The sequence below is a fragment of the Recurvomyces mirabilis genome, assembly GCF_035927965.1.
Source record: "Recurvomyces mirabilis strain CCFEE 5264 chromosome Unknown scaffold_14, whole genome shotgun sequence".
Classification (NCBI taxonomy): Eukaryota; Fungi; Ascomycota; class Dothideomycetes; order Mycosphaerellales; family Teratosphaeriaceae; genus Recurvomyces; species Recurvomyces mirabilis.
This window is the reverse complement of record NW_027041948.1, coordinates 218860-237845: the sequence shown is the minus strand read 5'-3', so window position 1 is coordinate 237845 and position 18986 is coordinate 218860. Positions and strand designations below refer to the sequence as shown.

Below are 18986 nucleotides of genomic sequence, written 5' to 3'. Positions count from 1 at the left end.
TCGTTCCAGCTAACGACCACTCGAGACGTGAGGTGCGAAGAAGGTGATCGGGGGCGGATGCAGGGCATACGTGAGGAGGAGGACGGAAGAGTGGTGATGGTCCTGCTGTGTGTTGTTGGTGGTGAAGGTGGGCGATAGATATCCTTGGCACGTGATCGGCTGACGAACCTCAGCTTCTGAACGAAGCTTCGACCACCGCGAATTCATGCTCGTAATTCTTCGTTGCTTCACGGACAAACACGACACCACTTCCACGCTCATTTGGAAGTAGACATGGTCTTGCTGGAGGGTACTGCTTCCTCGACAAGAAGCCACACGGCTGTTGCGGAAGAGTAAACAGCGACACACATCATCTTCCCGCGAAGCAGAAGAAACCTGCACTGTGAAGCAAAGCAGTCACGACACGATGGATCGTGATAGGCGGTAAGTGAGGACATTTCATTCTTCGAGGCAGGCCTTCTAGCGATTTCACTGCGCTAGTATCAATCCCGATGCAATCACTCGATTATAGGGACATGGAGGAGGGCGAGATAGCGGCAGCAGGCAGCTCATCACCAAAGAGCAACGATTCACCAAAGCGCAAGTCACTGACACACAGGTCGAAACACAGACCACGCCGAGACGAAGCCTTTCCCGATCAATACCGCGGTGGAGGCGGACAGTCTTACCGCCCCGGCGGCGCACGCGAACGCTCTCCTGAACCACGCGGTCGAACACCGCTCTCAGGCCCACCATCTACTCGTCCTACTGCCGATACCTACCGTGTCCGATCTCCCGCCCGCCGATCTGAGTACAGTGACGCATACCGTGGCCCGACACGGCCTCGAAGCCGATCACCTGCCGGACGCGATGAGTATCCCCGCCGGCGCACACCAGAACCGCAATCACGATACCGGGACGAAAGAGATGTGAGGGATGTTAGGGACGTTAGAGATGCGAGAGATAGCAGAGGGGATGCGTACAGGGGGCGGCCGAGATCACCACCACCGTCTGCGAGAAGAGAAGAGCTGCCAAGAGATGATCTATTCAGACGCGATCCTCCACCACGTGACTATGCAAGAGATGACAGAGGTGGATATGCAGCGCCGAGGGCAGAGGCACCGAGATACAGGGAGCGTAGTCCGCTTCCTCTGAAACGCGGCCGTGACACTTCGCCGATGGGTAGTCGTGGCAGGAGGACACCACCACCCCCCGCCAAGCGTGAGAGATTGAACAGTCCTCCTCGAGGTCGCTACGATGACTACCCGCCCTCGAGAGCTGCCTCGCCGCCTCGACGCAGATTCTCGCCTGATCCGCGGGATAGACGTCCGGCTCCACCGCCACGTGATATGAGTAGAGGCTACAGGCGAAGCTCGCGATCTCCGATAGCCAGGCAGGAGAGAGTCGACCCGAGGACGATTGAGGATTGGCGTAAGCCGAGGTCGCCGTCACCGATAAGGTACAATGGTGGACGCGAATATGAGATGCAAGATCAAGGGAGGTCGGTGGCTACATCGAGGCAGTCTTCGCCTCCTCCCCACCCAAGCAGCAGACAGTCAGGCACGGATGACAGGTCAGGCCGAGCTGTACCATCACGCGAGCCCTACGAACGTGAGCCTTATAGGCAACGATCGCTCGAACGAGCAGCACCACGTGCACAGAACGAATACAACGACGACCGCTATGCTCCAGATGACAGTCGTGTACCACCTCCACGCGAGCCAAAACGTGCTGATGATATAACGCTCCCTGTTCGTGCTCCACCCACCGGCCCATCTGGCTACCGCGCCCCATCAGGATCTGCCGCGCCGCCTAGTGGGCCTGCAGCAGCTGCCGTTCCCATCTCAGCACACCAACGCGCACCCATCGCACCGCCGTCCGGCCCTAGAGCAGCCGCCACAGCGCCATGTGCACCACGCGGCGACTTCGTTCCACGAGGCCGTGGTGGTTTCCGCGGAGGGTTCGGGGGTGCTCCCTTCCGAGGTGGACGTGGTGGAGCAGCTGGGCCAGGATTTGGAAGAAGCGAAAGCTTCCAACAGCAGCAACAGCAACAGCCTCAGCAGCCACCACCACAGCAACGCGAGGGTTTCGATAGTACTGCCGCCCCGCCAACAGGACCTAGAGGCTCCTTTGGACAGAGTCAAGCACCACCTGTGCAGGCTTCAGGACCGCCTTCAGGGCCGGGAGGTTTCAGGCAGAGCAATAACAACTCCACAACCACTTACCCTCGCACCCAACGCTTCGCACCCAACGGCGCACCCATTCCCGACGGGCCCCCCCAACAACAAAGCCGTGACTCCGCCACCACCAGCACCACCGCTGTCCCACCCTCCGGCCCCCGCCTCTCCCGCCGCCCAACCGAACCCGCTCTCACCACCCAGCAACCTAAACCCCCAGGCATCCACCCCTCCCTCTCCGACCTCCCGGCCATCATCCCCGGCGGCCAGAAAGCAGACCCTTTAGTTGATCTTACGCGTCTGCAGAAATTACAGGACGAGGCGGAGAAATTGAGGAGGGACATTGAGGTTAAGGAGGAGCGGAAGAGGCGGAATTTGAGGGATTGGGAACGCATGGGTAGGGAGGTGGAGGTGGCGGGGTTGAGGAGTGAGTTGGCGGAACGGGCGGTTAGGGAGTTGGATGGGGAAGGGGAGGGGGAGGTGGCTTTTTAAGGGTGCAGATGAGTTGGTGTGGGTGTTTATTGAGCCCGGGCTAAGCTGAGAGGGGGGGCGGATTTGGTGGGGAGCGGTGAGAGGTGGTTGATACCCTCTGCCTACCTATCTACTTCCCTGCCGCATGGCACGGCTCTCAGGCTACTTGGGTTTCTTCTGTAGACGCTGTATGCATGTATGCATGTATATACGTACAGCAGCCACGATACTCTCTACCCAAGTTCCACAATCATCGCCACGGGAACTGTCTCTCGGATGAATTGTCCGCCCGTGAGCCGGATAATTCGAGTTTCCAGCTCCTCCTCATGCCAGGGTTCGTTGTTGTTGCCTAGAAATATCTGACAAATGACTTTTTCGTGAGATCATTCCTGTCGAGCGGACGGACGAGATTTCCTTTGTTGGATAGCAGAATTATAGTTCCTTATTCGTTCTAGTTGTTAGTAGATGACTAAGGGTGTGTTTCCTTCTATATTATCACATCTTATCTAAAGGCGAGATAATATATAACAATAAAATAAGATAAGTATTTTCTTCTATTATCTTATTTAAATAGTAAGTAGTACTCTATTTATCTTTATAAACTTAACTTACTTAACTATCTATATATAGTTAGATACCCTCGCTATATAGCTAGAAAGTAAAAATAAAGCTCTCTTTATTAAATATAGCTCTAGAGCTATATCTAGCTATATCTTATTAATTATTTCTTATTATATAATTTTCTATAGATCTTACTACATTTAATATTAGAGAATATTTACTACTATTTCTTACTAGTATTATAGTATTAGACGTAATACTATAGATATATAGTAGTAAGAATACTTTATCTAGTATATCTAGTATTTATCTTTGTTAGTAAAGAGCTAGTGCGTAATTAAGGAGTTTGGCTTATAGTATGTTTTGTATTAGACTTAATTATCTCTCCTTGGTCTTCTGCATAAGGTTCCAGCGTTGAGCGATGCACGTGACCAGGGAGCCATTATTGCATCTTTTGGTCAAACGTAACCACTGCCACTCTCATCATTCGCTGTTTTGAGCACCAGGGAGGCCACGAGCCATCAGGCCATGACCAACTTACCCGTTGCCACTACTTGGAGTGATCTTGATTGTGTCAGCACCTCCGACCAAGATCCATCTGCAACCCATTCACGGCATGGAACACCTCAGGAGGATATTACAATGCCTAAGCGTCGCAAGCATCTTATCAAATGAACACAACCGCGTCGACCGAGCCGTCGCGGCATCACCGAGCCTTCGTGGTCTGCCGAACGAACTCCTAGACTACATCGCTGGATATCTCTCTGCTAGTGATATAGCCTTATTATCTGTTTGCAACCGACGACTCTTTGCTACCTTCAACTCAGCTTCTCAAACATTGCTTCTCGCAAACCCGCAGGAAAGATGTCGCTTTCTCCAACGCCTCGCCGAGGATCTAACATCGCTTTACTACTGCTACACGTGCCATAAATTACATCCCGCCGTGCTGGTCAAACCACCGCGTCTCTACCGGGCGTTCAAGGCACGGCCGTGTGTCGCACGACACACGCCACTCCGGGTCTTCGGAACACATTTCGGGTGTTCTCATTATCACCTCACCTTCGATCATGTCCAGGTCGCAATGATGCAGCATCGACGTAGGCAAGCTCCAAGCTTGACTGTTGAGTCGCTCGCTTTCAGCGACGTGAGGTCTTCGCTGAACTATCCCGTCACCACTCTATTCTCCATCGAGCCGCAAGTCTTCGCCGACGCCTTGCTCTTACGCATCCAGCAGTGGACGGTGTTTGAGACTGGTGCTAGTGATCATGAGTACAGTGCTCGCAACATGGATATCTGCCACCATGTCAGTCGCTTTAGCCCGAACGATGCCATGTCGAGCTTGTATCGATGTAGGCTAGTTCACATTACCCAGGATCCAGATTGTGGCTTGTGTCATGAGCTTCTACAGTGCAATGCTTGCGGCATCATATTTCGAGTCGACAGAGACAAGGTGCATGGGATGGCAGCGCTGGTGGTCACGAAATGGCTCAATTTGGGAAGGTGTCGGACACCCAAGGATCCTCTTTGGCGGCGATATCTTGATCACTTTGATTTCCCGGACCCAAATCTGACCAAGGCGAACCGGCAACATGGTATCCACTGTGACTTTACAAGCAATGAAGTGATGTCACAAGAGTGTCTCACTCTTCGAAATCGGAGTAGGATTGAGCAACATTTGCTGCGCTCCCACCTCCAGAGATCTGGCAGACTCACATATTCATCTTGGCATTCAGCGTAAGACGCAGTGACGATGGAGTCTACTGCGAGCGCTCCTACCTTGCATAGTTGTTAACAGAACGATTGTCATCAAGAGTGTCTATTGCTTGAGCCTTCAGTATATCACATTTCATCTGATCAATGGCATCCGCCTCCCTCGCCTTTGGTACTCACATCCTCGAGCTGCGCAAGGCGTATGCCGGTCAAGAAGCGACTCCAATCATTTCCCGACACGTGGCCATGACTAGAACACAGCATATGTCATGCTACTCCGACTCGTGTGGTGGCGTACAAGAGCGAAGGCACCAGTATCTGGACAGCTGCAGCCACGGTACCTACATATTGCCGCATAGCCATCGTACGAAAGGCATGCTCTCGTTGTAGGATTGGAGGAAAGACGCTTTGAGACAGCCGCGAAGTTCGACTCAAGCAGAGCATCAATGGGAGCTGCAAGGGTAGATCATGTCCTGGAAGTTCACTCGTGCTTTGACTCTCTCTCATGCTCGCAAGTGCCTTCCGTGAGCTCACGATGATTGCTGTTCAATGTTCACGAATCGCGAGTGCGCGGAGCAGTCGCATTGCCAAAACATCTCGTTTCGAAGCATAGCGTGGCTGTCCTGGCAGAGCGTCGAGGTCGCATAGCATGTAAGAATGCCATCACCACTCGTGAGAAGCGAGATATCAGTCTCCAACGAGTGAGGTCAGGACATGGCGTGGGCAGATAGTAGCAAGGCTGAATTGCGACGTACGAAAAGTGTTTCAATGGTACAGACATAGGCCGCTATCTACGGATGAGCATGTCTTAGCTTCACTGCCGAAGCAGCTACTAGTCGCCAGCACTGCGTAGAAGCGCATGCTCTTCGCTGGCGGAGCCACCAAGCACCCCAGCCCCCTCAACCCTCACGGAAAAGAGGAGTCCGTTGCAGGTGACCTACAAACGGACTTGTCTGACCCGACTGATTGTGTCCGAGAGGGACTCGGCGGACCACGAACTCGGCGGAACCTTGCTCGCGTTGTAATCGTGTCAATCTCTTTGTTTCCTCGAGCTGTGCCTTGGCAGTATCATTCATCTGGACGAGGGCGAGGACTTGCCTCTCGAGAATGTTCTCAAGAAGGGTATCAGTCCTCTCGATCCGCTGTACGATGTTTTCAGTGCTCGAAGGCATTGTGTGATCTCGAGGGCATGTCAGTGCGCCTGCCATTCAATAGCTCAGGCGGTCACCGCCGAACCTGAACATGCATGGGAGGGGTTTGCGAAGACGGGGCAAGTGGGGTGGGGCAAGGATGCTTGGTACGGAGACATGGCGTAATAACGGATACTTTGGCGTACTTCGACGCTGCAGCTGCCTTGCGAGGCCCAGCCAATGCCTCGACTCTTGCTGCAAGTGGTCGAGCTTTGTAGCGCAAATGGGAGAATCCATGGCGAATGATCAGCATAGCATTGGCGGAAAGGTATATTTACCTGGCCATAGTTATTGTCTGATCGTCTTCTGTCTCGTCCATGCGCAAGTGCGGGAATATATCACTGGTGCTCTTTCCGCAAGATGACTCTGTACTAGTGCTGGCAACAACAGCATGGGTGTGCGAGGACTCTATTCGCGAGCTAGACTCGAAATCTGCTGGTGGCGTTGACGATGGAAAACACATGGAAGACCTAGATGATTTTCTAGTGGAGTTGCTCCAACAGCGGAAAGCACGAGTGCAGTGTCGAGAGCTATAGGCGGATGTGGTTCACGATCACATGACTCGCCTCAACATCGCAGCGGCCCGCACCTAGCTACTTCCGGCCCTTTTTAGCTACGCTCTACTCTCTAACGTCGTAACCCTAACGCTATAGAACTCGACGCTACTTAGCGACGACCGTAGGGAGGTAAGGTAGAATAGAGCTAAAAGTAAAGATAACGCCTAAAGAAATAGACTTTATCTTATCTAGCTATAGTTATAAGTTTATTAACGTATGATAGTACTATCTAAACCACTATCCGAGACCTTAGATAAAATAAGATAAAGTTGAAGGAATTGAGACTCTACTTGAGACTAATCTGCCCGTGCGTTGTTCTTCCACTGCGTGTCGAATTGTGGTCAGCATTGTTTCGCACGAACAGGGGTTCTGTTCGGGAGCCGGATAGTTGGACTTTCCAACTTGCATGCAGGATTCGTTACTGCCAAGCATATCTGACCAATGACTTTTTCATGAGATCATTCCTCGAGTGGACGGACGAGATCTCCTCTGTCGGAAAGTACCCAGGACCATGATTTATATTTCGGTCCTTCGTGGTTGACTAATTATCTCTCCGGTCAACCCCATCATGTGGCCATACCACGAGCTGCTTCAGGCGAGCTGTTAGATCTGTGGTCGAGGTTCGAGGTGCGACTCGGCTTATGGATGGGGGGCCCTACTCATGTCCGCGCCTTGGCAGTAAAGGCACTATGACCATGGATCAGAATGATCCTACTGCTCGGCTTAGAAATCGCAGGCATGGAGGAATGAGGCTAAGACAGGCCACCTTAGGGTTTGGAAGTAAGTGTACTTATAAATTTACATCCCCGGTGTAGTGTAAGACTATATCAAACCAGGCTGGCCTTCTCAGGTATCGGGTTATAGGAGAAACATCGATCAAAGTCATCATGGCTCCCGTCTACAGTGACCAAGATAGCAAGAACTTGCTCCTTCAAGTCCCCAGGCCGGTCAAGACCTACCACACTGAGGCCTACGACCGTATCTCCCCCAAACACTTCGATGGGAAAGGCAAAACGGTCCTCGTCACGGCCGGCGCAACGGGCATCGGCTACGCCATCGCCTATGCCTTTGCCGAAGCAGGAGTCTCGCGCATAGCCATCGTCCAACGCTCAGCCGACGTGCTCCAGAAAGCAAAATCATCGCTATCGAAGGACTTCCCCAAACTCGAGGTCATAACCTACCAAGCCTCGATCCAAGATGGCGCCCGCATGAAGGAGATCTTCTCGGAGCTGAGCGTCGATGTCGTGGTCCTGTCTGCAACATCAACCCATAGCTTCAAACCAGACACTCCACTATCAGGAGACATCCTGCACGAGACAACGTACAAGACCAATATCATCGCTAGCTACGACCTCGTGGACACCTACCTCAAATCCCCCAAGTCTTCTGCCGACTCCACCAAGACCGTCATCAACATCACCTCTGCTTCCGCTCAACTCACAATCCCAGGTGAGTAGTGCGATGAAAACCCTACCGGGCCCCAACCCGACTCCCATAACCCCTCCCATCTCCAACAAAACCACCCCCCAAACTAACACCCCCTCCCCCTCGGTAGGCCAAATCGGCTACGCCTCCTCCAAAGCCGCCTTCGCCAAAATGATGCAGCATTTCTCCCTCGAGCACTCACCCGAAACGGACGGCGTGAGATTATTCAATCTCCACCCGGGGGCGATCTACACGCCTTACGCCAGCACGGAATACGGACCCGATGACTTCCCCTGGGAGGATATCAAGTTACCCGCACATTTTAGTGCGTGGTTGGGACTTTCCGGGCGGGAGGCGGAGTTTTTGCATGGGCGGTAAGGTTTTTACATTTACCTGAATCCTTCGGTCTATGTTAGGTATACGTGCTAATCGAGACTTTTTGTTTCCAGGTTTATGTGGGCCCAGTGGGATGTGGATGAGCTGTTGCAGCTCAAGGAGCAGATGAACAACCCAATGTACTTAACGATTGGACTTGTGCTATGATGAGTGCCGCGAGCTCTGAGGAATGGGGAGCTGGCCGTCGAGATACCTTAGCTAGGCGTCGACCTACAGAATCTTGTCGATCATGCCTGCTCACCCTGAGTTGTCTGAGCTTAATGGTTGTCTGCCATAAGAAGTGCCAGTGAGTTCGTCCCGCGTAGAGGGCATCTCGCAATCGCAAGCAGAAGTGCCTGATGCATTGTCTTGGTCCAGTGAGCGCATCTCTCAACAAGCCAGTGCATGGATTCGGCACCACGTACGCCATCAGCCTTACAACATGATAATTCGCACAGGGAGCCGGCACAAAAGAAAACGCTTCCTCGATATTTACGGTTACAAGGCCCACTTGCTACATCCTCTACTAAGCCACCTCTCGCGCTCGACTGTACAAAATGCAGCGCCGAAGTGCACTACCACCCGACTCCAACTTTTCTCCTCTCCACTCCTACTTGCTCCTCAAGCCGTCTCCCATCTATGACTTCTCAAGATCCGCCAGAATCTTCTCACCCTTGGCTCGTGCGCTCTCGATATCACCAACCATGTAGAAAGCGCCCTCAGGCAGATCATCACACTCTCCGTGAATAATAGCCTTGAACGATCGGATGGTGTCCTTGAGGTCGACAAGAGTACCCTCGATACCAGTGAAGACCTGAGCGACGGTGAAAGGCTGGCTCAAGAAACGCTGCACCTTACGGGCACGCTCGACGGTAAGCTTGTCCTGCTCGGACAACTCGTCCATACCCAGGATGGCAATGATATCCTGGAGCGACTTGTACTCCTGGAGAATCTGTTGCACGCGGGTGGCGGTCTGGTAGTGGTCGTCACCGAGGACACGGGGGTCGAGCAGACGGGACTTGCTGTCAAGAGGGTCGACGGCGGGGTAGATACCCAACTCGGAGATACCACGGGAGAGCACAGTGGTGGCGTCCAAATGGGCGAAGGTGGTGGCCGGGGCGGGATCGGTCAAATCGTCAGCGGGCACGTAGACGGCCTGCACGGAGGTGATGGAGCCCTTTCGCGTGGTGGTGATACGTTCCTGCATGATACCCATGTCGACGGCGAGGGTTGGCTGGTAACCGACGGCAGATGGGATACGACCGAGCAGAGCAGACACCTCGGAACCGGCTTGGGTGAATCTAAAAAATGAGAGTCAGGAATTGCTTCTCATAAAGAAGTACGATTTTTCACGTGCCTAAAGATGTTGTCGATGAAGAGAAGCACGTCCTGTCCTTCTTCGTCCCTATTAGCGTGTTAGCTTCGCCACGTTATCAGAGGCGGTCGTGACTGCTAATGTACTAACCGGAAGTACCTGGGATGTTGGTTAGCATGAATCAATATCTCGTTTAGATGTTCAATAGCTTACTCAGCCACAGTCAAACCAGTGAGAGCGACACGGGCACGGGCTCCTGGAGGCTCGTTCATCTGACCGAACACCAAGGCGACCTTGGACTCGCCATCAAGCTGAATGACACCGGTCTCCTGCATCTCGTGGTACAAATCGTTACCCTCACGGGTACGCTCGCCGACACCAGTGAAGACAGAGTAACCACCATGGGCCTTGGCGATGTTGTTCTGCTTCTATGTCAGTATGCTGAATATGACTTCTCCGAACGTATTGCACCCACGATAAGCTCCTGGATAAACACAGTCTTTCCAACACCAGCGCCTCCGAAAAGACCAATCTTGCCACCACGAGCATAAGGAGCGAGCAAGTCCACGACCTTGATACCAGTGACGAGGACCTCAGCCGATGTCGATTGCTCGACGAAACTGGGTGCGTCGGCATGGATGGGCAATCGCTTGTCGGTCTTGATGGGCCCACGCTCGTCAATGGGGTCACCAGTGACGTTCATGATACGGCCAAGAGTGGCGGGGCCGACGGGGATGGAGATGGGAGCACCGGTGTCGCTGCATGGGGAGCCACGGACGAGACCCTCGGTACCCTCCATAGCAATGCATCGCACGATGTTCTCACCCATGTGTTGCTGCCAGACGCGTTAGTCCTTCCGCCAAGATCCTTGCATGTACGACTCCATCACATACTGCCACCTCGAGGGTAAGTTTGTTGCCGCCATTCTCGGTGGTGAGGGCGTTCAGGATGGAGGGGAGCTGCTCGGAGTCGAACTTGACTGTGAGAGAATCGCTGTTAGCTTGGCCGCTTCTCCGCTTTGGCTCCGGGTGGGAAGGGAGGTGGTGAATGAGTGAGTAGGTGGCGTACCATCGACGACAGCACCAATGACCTGATAGATCTTGCCGTGAAGGGTGTCGGTGGAGGCAAAGCGCTGGGCGATCGCGGGCGCGACGACCTTTGGCTGAAAAGCGCGAGTGGCCGGCCTGCTGAAGGCGGATGTGCGCAACGCCGACCTGGCGACGCTGCTGGTGACGTGTCAGCGTGTCTTCCATCACCAATGGCTGTGTCTGCCGACTCAGTAGGCTGGTCCTTACTTCTTGTACATCGTTGCGGGTGGGTGGAGGTGTTGTGATGGAGTGGAGGAGTGTGTGCTGGTAGCTTGTGGTCTCCTTGAGAGGAGTTGTCGGAAGAGATTCTGAGCTCGGCGGCTTTTCCCGTTCGTATGGTCCGAGCTTCGGCATCATTAGTCCTGCAGCACATCGAGATCATCTCAACAGCCAATCTATATAGTGCCGCTTAAAGACAACTAACCATGTCGGCACCCCATCTGATCGGAAGGTGTGTAGAGATGAGATCGCAGGACGATGTGCCGTCGTTTGACTGACGCCCATACAGAATCATCGACCCGATATATGCTATGGCGATAGGAGCAGGTGCTGCTGCAGTACGAATACGACGTGAGGAAAAGGAAAAGGGCAGGACGACAGAGCAGAGCATCGAGAGCCTCAAGCGAAAGATCAACATAGCTACGGAGCAAAGCCCAACCGCGACTACCACGTCAAGCAAGACGGGATGATAGGCACCAACACGATCCAGCAGTCTCTTGGCCATTCGACCACGAATCCAGCTTCTGGGATTGCCGCATACCAGATGCTTCATACTGGTACTTCCGCGACTGGCAGGGGAGCCATACAGAGGACGGCACTGCCTCTATAGCTCGCTTCTGATCTTACGAAGATTGGATCACTGAAAGTGCAAACTCTCCTTGAGACACCATCCGGCCTGACGATACCGTCACCCAGCCAGCTCGACTATAACACCAATGATTGTCAGCGGTACGACTCTTTGTAGTCAAGCTCTCCCTACCATACTTGGACGCTCCTCAGGACAACGAAAGAAGTCTGGCTGGAGCAGAAGCAGACCCGAGCTAAGGAACCTGTATACGCTCGACCTCCTGCATGCGAATGACCTGCTTTGCTCAAGTTTCTGCGACGCAGTAAATAGCGACTCGGAGTATCTGTTCACAATAGGTTCTGCCCTCTCAAGGCCTTTGACCTTCCGCATATACCATGCCGAAATGCCATAGCATCAATCCACGGCAGAAGCGGCGTTCCTCAGGACGTAAGGGGGTTGATCTGAGAGGAAATGCTGTGTTGTAATCCTAGATTGACAGACGTATTCCAAGCAGATAGCGATGACCAAAACTGGTCAACTTTTTTTTTAATCCATTCATTCTGTCTAGCTCAAAATTCTTCTCGTCGCAAACAGCATGACTTGCGTTACGAGTCTCCATGTAATCTGCTCCCCTTTCAAATAACATGTCCATCAATGTTCAATCAATTTCACCAATCCCCAGCCCCTCGAAAGCCAGGCCTCGGCACGCGCAAGCGCGTCAATGTCGTAGCGTTGGTTAGAGGACTCGACGCACGAAACGTCTACTATACATCATCCAAATGATGGAACGAATACGACAGGTCGCAGAGTCGACCAGCGTCGTCATCAAATTCCCGCCAAAACTCCTAAGCAGCTACGAAACATTCATAACGAAAAATGCCGGCGCGGTCGGGCAGGTGGAGGGCGCATTGCGGTCGTTGACGTATATCATACCTGGTAAGAAAGAAAGAAAGAATGAATGAATGAACAGCAACACCGCACGCAACGGTACAGAAAGAGGAGCGACGAGCTGATGCTGGTGATGTGTCTGTAGGACGTTTCAGAGAAACCGAATTGGCCTCCGAATCCCTCAACTCCAGCGTCCAACTCCTCTCCCTCTACCATGACTCCCTGCTCTCGCGCGCCCTGGCGCAATCGCTACCACGGCGGAAACAATACCAGAGTCCGCATAATCGCTACACCCGCTTCTACTGCCAAAAGAGCGCAACATACCGACGCACGGCTGTGACCCTGCAGGTGATACAGTATACGGAGCTATTGCTAGAGATGATGGCGAAGAGGAGAGGGGAGAAGGCGAAGTGGAGGGTGGTGGTGGTGTTGGAGGCGGTGAAGGCGATGTGTAGGCTTATCCTCATGCGGTTGACGAATTCGAGGCCGTTGCTCAGCCCGCCGTTGCCGGAACGGGAGGTCGTGGATGAGGAGCTGGCGGCACAGCAGCAGCAGCAGCAGCAGGGACAGGAAGAGGAGAGGCATATTGATAGTCCGCCGTCCGAACGCAGCGAGCGATCGGAGACTGGGAGTGAGACGTGGACGATGCCAAGGACATCATTGACACTCCCGCCTCTGCCCAGCTCAGAGGACATCTCCTCCTACCTCCTCTCAAAAGTCCTCACAGCCGACGACATCAAACCGCCCAAGGCATTAATGCACCGCACCACCGGCCTAGGTGAACTAGCCGAAATCCTCTACATCATCCGCCCCGTCATCTACGCAACAGCAATGGCTTACTGGACCACCCCGAACCCCGACGGCACCCCCCGTGGCCGTGGAAAAGCCGACTGGCGCCCTTGGCTGCTAGGTCTGAGTATCGAGTACGGTGCACGCCAACTCGCAAAACGGGAATTGGAGACGCGACGACCGGGTGGAGCGAGGGGGTTGACAATGTTGGAGAAGGAGGAGTTGAAGAGGAGGGGGTGGGCGTTGGGGTGGTGGGGGATGCGGGGCGCGTTTTATGAGAATATTACGAGGGGTGTTATTAAGGGGGTAGTGGGAAGGTTGAAGGGGAAGGTGGTGTTGGATATGGTGGGGAGTGTTATGGAGGATTATGATTTTCTTTGGGATGAGTACTATTTCCCTACTGCTACTTTGTGAGAGTGAGAGCGGGCAGGCGAGGAGGATGGTTGCATTTTGTGTGGAGCTATTTTTGCTTTAGGTGTAGGGACATCTATATACTCACGATACCCGAAGGTCTCTGTTCTACATTACCGGTATGGTATCTCGCTGTACATGTTGTACTTACTGCGATGCGGCTCTGGCGTCTATCAGGCTTTTTAGCCGGAAATATGCAGCGGGAGGTCAGATTGGCAGCGGTGAGGCGTGGAGGTACAGTACTTGCATGTTGAAGAACGATCGACGTTGAATATTGCATGTTGAACCATTATTGAATTCGGATACCGTGTCGTGGAGTGAGAGCAGAAGACTCGTTGCAGCAAGACGTCAATAAGTAATGATATGTCAAAAGACAAAGAAACTCTAGCATCCCACGTTTTTGGAATTGACTTCCTGTTATCGTGATCCCTGAGAGGCAGACCAACCCCCGAATCCGACACGTCCGACAGCCTGTTTCTGTCTTCCATAGCTATTGTTATTATTTACTTTTATCATTCGTATCGCGCAAGCTCCAGTCCCTTCCCAACGCTAGTCAACAAACAGCTGCTGCCCTTGTCCAGGCTAGAAGTACTGTAACTCGCTACACCGTGCTCGCTTCGTTCACGTGCACTCTCTCTCGTCAGCTGTCCCCCCGAAGTTCAGACGGAAGGAACCCAGAAGCACGCATTGCTGCACGCCGCCCACATTCCACCGCTCCACTACTTTTAGTAACCCTCTCTTCCACTTACCCATTATTTTCTCGCTACCAGAGCACCGGGGCTGTCCTTCCCACAGGCCAGTCCTCTCTGCTCTGACACCCGCAATACCGGCAAAATTGGTCCCTTTGGTAAACATCTCCCTGGCAGCAACAATATAGCCAGTAGTAGCAGTACGAGGAAAGCCGCACATATCCCATTGCATACTTTCAATTCCTCCCGACGGAACCGCAGGAGCGAGGACAGCTACGACGACGACGACGACGAGAAGGACGAGGACCGGAGACGATTGACGGGGAGGGATTCCGGGTCTTTCGACCACGTGGGTGAAGAGGAGGAAGGTGAAGAAGAGGAAGGAGGTTCCGAGTTCTCGCTCTGGAGTGACACGGGAGATTTAGTTGATCAGCTTGCGGAGGAGGAGGACCCGCTTGCTATTCGACTGCGTCGACTTAGTGGAGAGGAGTCCGAAGCACAAGGGAAGAGTAAGAGCAGTAGTAGTAAGAGAGGAAGAAGCAAACAGAAACGAGTCCGCTACGCCTCCGCCTCCAACGGCCGACACCCTTACCACGACGACAACGACGAGAAACAACACCACCACCCTCACAGCCTCCGCGGAGCCGCCGCCCCAAAACGCAAAGAAGACATCCGCATCCCCTCCCCACCCCCCAAATCCCTCCCCCTCGCCGAAAAACTCCTAGCAACCCTCATCATGCCCTCGGACTCCCACGCCCGCATGCACGGCCTGCACGGCAAAAAACTCCTCTACTTCCTCAGCATCTTCGTCTCCCTCGGCGTCTTCCTCTTCGGCTACGACCAAGGCGTCATGTCCGGCGTCATCACCGGCCCGTATTTCAAAGACTACTTCCACCAGCCCAGTCGGGCGGAGATAGGGACTATGGTCGCTATCTTGGAGGTCGGAGCTTTCATTTCTTCCATCACGGTGGGCAGGATCGGGGATGTGATTGGGAGGCGGAAGACGATTTTGTACGGGGCGATAATTTTCGTCATTGGGGGTGCGTGTCAGAGTTTTGCTACCGGGATGCCGATGATGTTGTTGGGGAGGATCGTGGCTGGACTTGGGGTCGGGGCGTTGTCGACGATCGTGCCGGTGTATCAGAGCGAGATTTCGCCGCCGCATAACCGGGGCAAGTTGGCGTGTATTGAGTTCTCGGGGAATATTTTCGGGTACATGAGTTCGGTGTGGGTGGATTATTTCTGCAGTTATATCGAGAGCGATTGGGCGTGGCGCATCCCGTTGCTCATGCAGGTGTTCATCGGGACGTTGTTGGCCGTGGGCTCGTTTTTGATCGTGGAGAGTCCGCGCTGGTTGCTGGATAATGATCATGATGAGGAGGGGATCGTGGTGATTGCGAATTTGTACGGGAAGGGGGATATTCATAATCCCAAGGCGAGGGATGAGTATCGGGAGATTAAGATGAATGTTCTGCTGCAGCGGCAGGAGGGGGAGAGGTCTTATGTCGATATGTTCAGGCGGTACTATAAGCGGGTGTTTATTGCCATGTCGGCTCAGTCGCTGGCGCAGCTGAACGGGATCAATGTGATATCCTACTATGCTCCTCTGGTGTTTGAGCAAGCCGGCTGGACTGGAAGAGATGCGATTCTCATGACTGGCATCAACGGGATTACTTACCTCGCTTCAACTGTACCGCCATGGTATCTCGTGGACAGACTGGGACGACGCTTTATCCTGCTTTCCGGCGCCGTGGCTATGGTCATTTCACTTTCGGCTATCGCTTACTTCATCAATATCAATATCGCTGCGACACCTACATTGGTCGTTGTCTTCGTGATTATCTACAATGCAGCATTCGGGTACTCATGGGGTCCGATTCCTTGGCTGTACCCTCCGGAGATCTTGCCTTTGAGTATCCGAGCAAAGGGTGCGAGTTTGTCGACGGCGGCGAATTGGGCGTTCAATTGGCTGGTGGGTGAGATGACCCCGATATTGCAGGGCTTGATTGGGTGGAGGTTGTACTTACTTCATGCTTTCTTTTGCGCTGTGAGTTTCGTTGTCGGTAAGTCTCACTCTCCTGCACATGAATGGTAGGCATAGATCTGCAGCTAACGAGAGGCATAGTCTACTTCATCTACCCCGAGACAGCCAACGTTCGCCTCGAAGACATGAACTCCCTCTTCGGCGACGCCACAACCATCGCACCCACCCCGGAGACACTGGCGGAAGTCGAATCCCTGTTCTCCGGCCACCGCTCACCTGTCCCGTCTTTCCGTCTCGGAGATGGAGATGAGCCGGCTGTACCGGATGATATGGATGCGTTAGAAGTCCAGCCTCCGAATGTGGAGATCCAGGATGGGAAGCCCTTGATCAATGGCAAAGATGCCAATGGTGGGGAAGGGGAGGGCGTGGCGGGGTGGATCAGTAATATGGTTAAGAGGACGAAGGGGGAGGAGGGGGCGAATGGGAGTGGGAAGTATAAGCGGGTTGGGCAGGATGAGGAGTAGTTGTTGTAAATTCCTTTTGAGCATGTGTGAAGCGTTCTCGTTCTGTAGAGGCGTGTGATAGAGGTGATGTGGTATGGCTATCTGTGGAAACCTGCACAGGCGTTGTGCCATATACCCATAGAACCATATGGTATCGGATGTCTATACGAACATAATGATTGCCAGTGTCTGCAGTGTAGATTATGCACATGCACGTACAAGAGCTCAGACCAGACCCTGAAATTATGCAGCCTCATCCGCTGCGGCGCGATGCTGACGAACGTTATGGTACGGCGGTTGACGACGGCTGCACTTGCTGACTTGCTCTATGACATGCGCCTGCATCGTCGCCAATAGCCAATATGTCACGAACGATGGAGCAGACGGACAATGGTAGTCTACGAGAGGAAGAGCAGCCAGAGCAGGACAAGAAGCAGAAGAGTCGCAGACCTCCAAGTGAGTGATATACCATGATCATGGCCAAGCAGCCCAAACCACGCTGGCCTGAAGGCCCGGGTATGATAAGATGGCTGACACGATGCTTGCATTGGAAAGATACCGCCTTTCGACAGCAACGATTAAAGGCGTGGCAGCCCATCCTCACCCCAAAGACTGTCCTGCCGCTGTTCTTCGCTGTGGGAATTATATTTGCGCCTATCGGAGGACTGTTACTATGGGCCAGCTCGCAGGTCCAAGAAATCAGCATCGACTACTCGGCCTGTGGATCAGCGCCGCTATGTCAAGATGGGACAACGCGACCACCGAATACCGACAATGCCATCATCCCATCCAGCAAAGTCACCACGTACTTCAAGAACACCACCACGGATGCGCAGAGGCCGACCTGGTGCTACACCAAGACGGACACCGCGGACACTTTCGGCGGCCAGAGGGAACTCCCGAACACCACGTACTGCCACGTGCAATTCTATATCCCGGACAAGCTCACATCGCCCGTGCTGATGTACTATCAATTGACCAACTTCTACCAGAACCACAGACGATACGTGAAGTCCTTTGACCAAGATCAACTCTCCGGCACGGCACGCTCGGCGAAAGACATCAATGGTAGTGATTGCTCTCCCCTACAAGGCGAAGTCGCACCCGATGGGAACTGGAAACCCTACTACCCCTGCGGTCTCATCGCCAACTCCCGCTTCAACGACACCATCTCCAGCCCAATCTTACTCGGCACAGACAATGGCGCGGAGAACAGTACGTACGCCATGACCACAAACGACACCGCATGGTCCAGTGACGCGGCCCTGTATAAGCAGACCAAGTACAACTATGGCGACGTCCTGCCTCCACCAAACTGGAGACAGGTCTACCCCGAATACAACGACACGGCTGATTTCGGCTTCCCATCTTTGCATACAGACGATGGGTTTCAGACTTGGATGCGCACGGCGGGACTGCCGACGTTTAGTAAACTCGTCCGGAGGAATGACAATGATGCTATGGCTGCGGGGAGATATCAGGTCGATATCTACGATTGTGAGTTATGAAATCATTGACCTGATCGAAAGACTAACGTTACTGATCCCACCACCTCTTTTAGTCTTCCCAGTGACCCTCTACAGCGGCACGAAATCCATCCTCATCTCCACGAGAACAGTAATGGGTGGCCGTAACCCCTTCCTTGGCATCGCCTACATCGTCGTCGGAGGGCTATGCATGCTACTCGGAGGACTGTTTACTGCTGCACAACTGATCAGGCCAAGGTACGTTACCCCTTTCGCATCCGGCTCCGCGTGCCGTACGATGGTGTTTTGTGGTGTGACGGTAGTGAGTGAGTGGATAAAGACTACGGGTGTGGCTGACTTCGAGGGACAATGCAGGAAACTCGGCGATCACTCTTATTTGAGCTGGAACACCGAGCAGCCTGCTACTACGGCAACTGCTACCGGGCGCGCGCCGAGGACTAACGAGGCTGCGTAGTTGGGACGACTTTTGACATTGATGATCTCTGGTGTCTGGGTTTGGCGTTCAGGGTGTCCATTGAGCTAGCTGGGTGAATTCACGTCATGGCGATTACGTAAGTATATTGCGTCAAAGACTGATTGCTGGAATCCATTCTCACGTCG

The 18986-nt window shown here is 53.4% G+C and overlaps 7 protein-coding genes across 7 annotated transcripts; 6 read left to right on the top strand and 1 right to left on the bottom strand.

Moving 5' to 3' along the window:
- Positions 1-406: 406 nt before the first annotated feature.
- LTS14_005727 (uncharacterized protein) lies at positions 407-2648 on the top strand (the record flags this gene model as incomplete). Its single annotated transcript, XM_064838425.1, has 2 exons — positions 407-423; positions 455-2648. The coding sequence occupies 2 exons, from the start codon at positions 407-409 to the stop codon at positions 2646-2648; spliced, it is 2211 nt and encodes a 736-aa protein (XP_064693879.1).
- A 4884-nt stretch (positions 2649-7532) lies between these two features.
- LTS14_005726 (uncharacterized protein) lies at positions 7533-8613 on the top strand (the record flags this gene model as incomplete). The annotated part of the gene is made up of 3 exons (XM_064838424.1): positions 7533-8094; positions 8201-8444; positions 8520-8613. The coding sequence occupies 3 exons, from the start codon at positions 7533-7535 to the stop codon at positions 8611-8613; spliced, it is 900 nt and encodes a 299-aa protein (XP_064693878.1).
- Positions 8614-9082: 469 nt separating this feature from the next.
- ATP2 (atp2, beta subunit of the F1 sector of mitochondrial F1F0 ATP synthase) lies at positions 9083-11066 on the bottom strand (the record flags this gene model as incomplete). The annotated part of the gene is made up of 6 exons (XM_064838423.1): positions 9083-9746; positions 9974-10182; positions 10236-10595; positions 10654-10739; positions 10829-10983; positions 11056-11066. The coding sequence occupies 6 exons, from the start codon at positions 11064-11066 to the stop codon at positions 9083-9085; spliced, it is 1485 nt and encodes a 494-aa protein (XP_064693877.1).
- A 207-nt stretch (positions 11067-11273) lies between these two features.
- On the top strand, positions 11274-11537 carry LTS14_005724 (uncharacterized protein; the record flags this gene model as incomplete). Its single annotated transcript, XM_064838422.1, has 2 exons — positions 11274-11299; positions 11357-11537. The coding sequence occupies 2 exons, from the start codon at positions 11274-11276 to the stop codon at positions 11535-11537; spliced, it is 207 nt and encodes a 68-aa protein (XP_064693876.1).
- Positions 11538-12414: 877 nt separating this feature from the next.
- Positions 12415-13726, top strand: LTS14_005723 (uncharacterized protein; the record flags this gene model as incomplete). Its single annotated transcript, XM_064838421.1, has 2 exons — positions 12415-12571; positions 12669-13726. 2 exons carry the CDS (start codon positions 12415-12417, stop codon positions 13724-13726), a joined length of 1215 nt encoding a protein of 404 aa, XP_064693875.1.
- A 1422-nt stretch (positions 13727-15148) lies between these two features.
- On the top strand, positions 15149-16920 carry HGT3_1 (Ribulose bisphosphate carboxylase large chain; the record flags this gene model as incomplete). The annotated part of the gene is made up of 2 exons (XM_064838420.1): positions 15149-16475; positions 16538-16920. 2 exons carry the CDS (start codon positions 15149-15151, stop codon positions 16918-16920), a joined length of 1710 nt encoding a protein of 569 aa, XP_064693874.1.
- A 341-nt stretch (positions 16921-17261) lies between these two features.
- Positions 17262-18766, top strand: LEM3 (alkylphosphocholine resistance protein lem3; the record flags this gene model as incomplete). The annotated part of the gene is made up of 4 exons (XM_064838419.1): positions 17262-17355; positions 17455-18396; positions 18461-18623; positions 18706-18766. The coding sequence occupies 4 exons, from the start codon at positions 17262-17264 to the stop codon at positions 18764-18766; spliced, it is 1260 nt and encodes a 419-aa protein (XP_064693873.1).
- Positions 18767-18986: the final 220 nt, after the last annotated feature.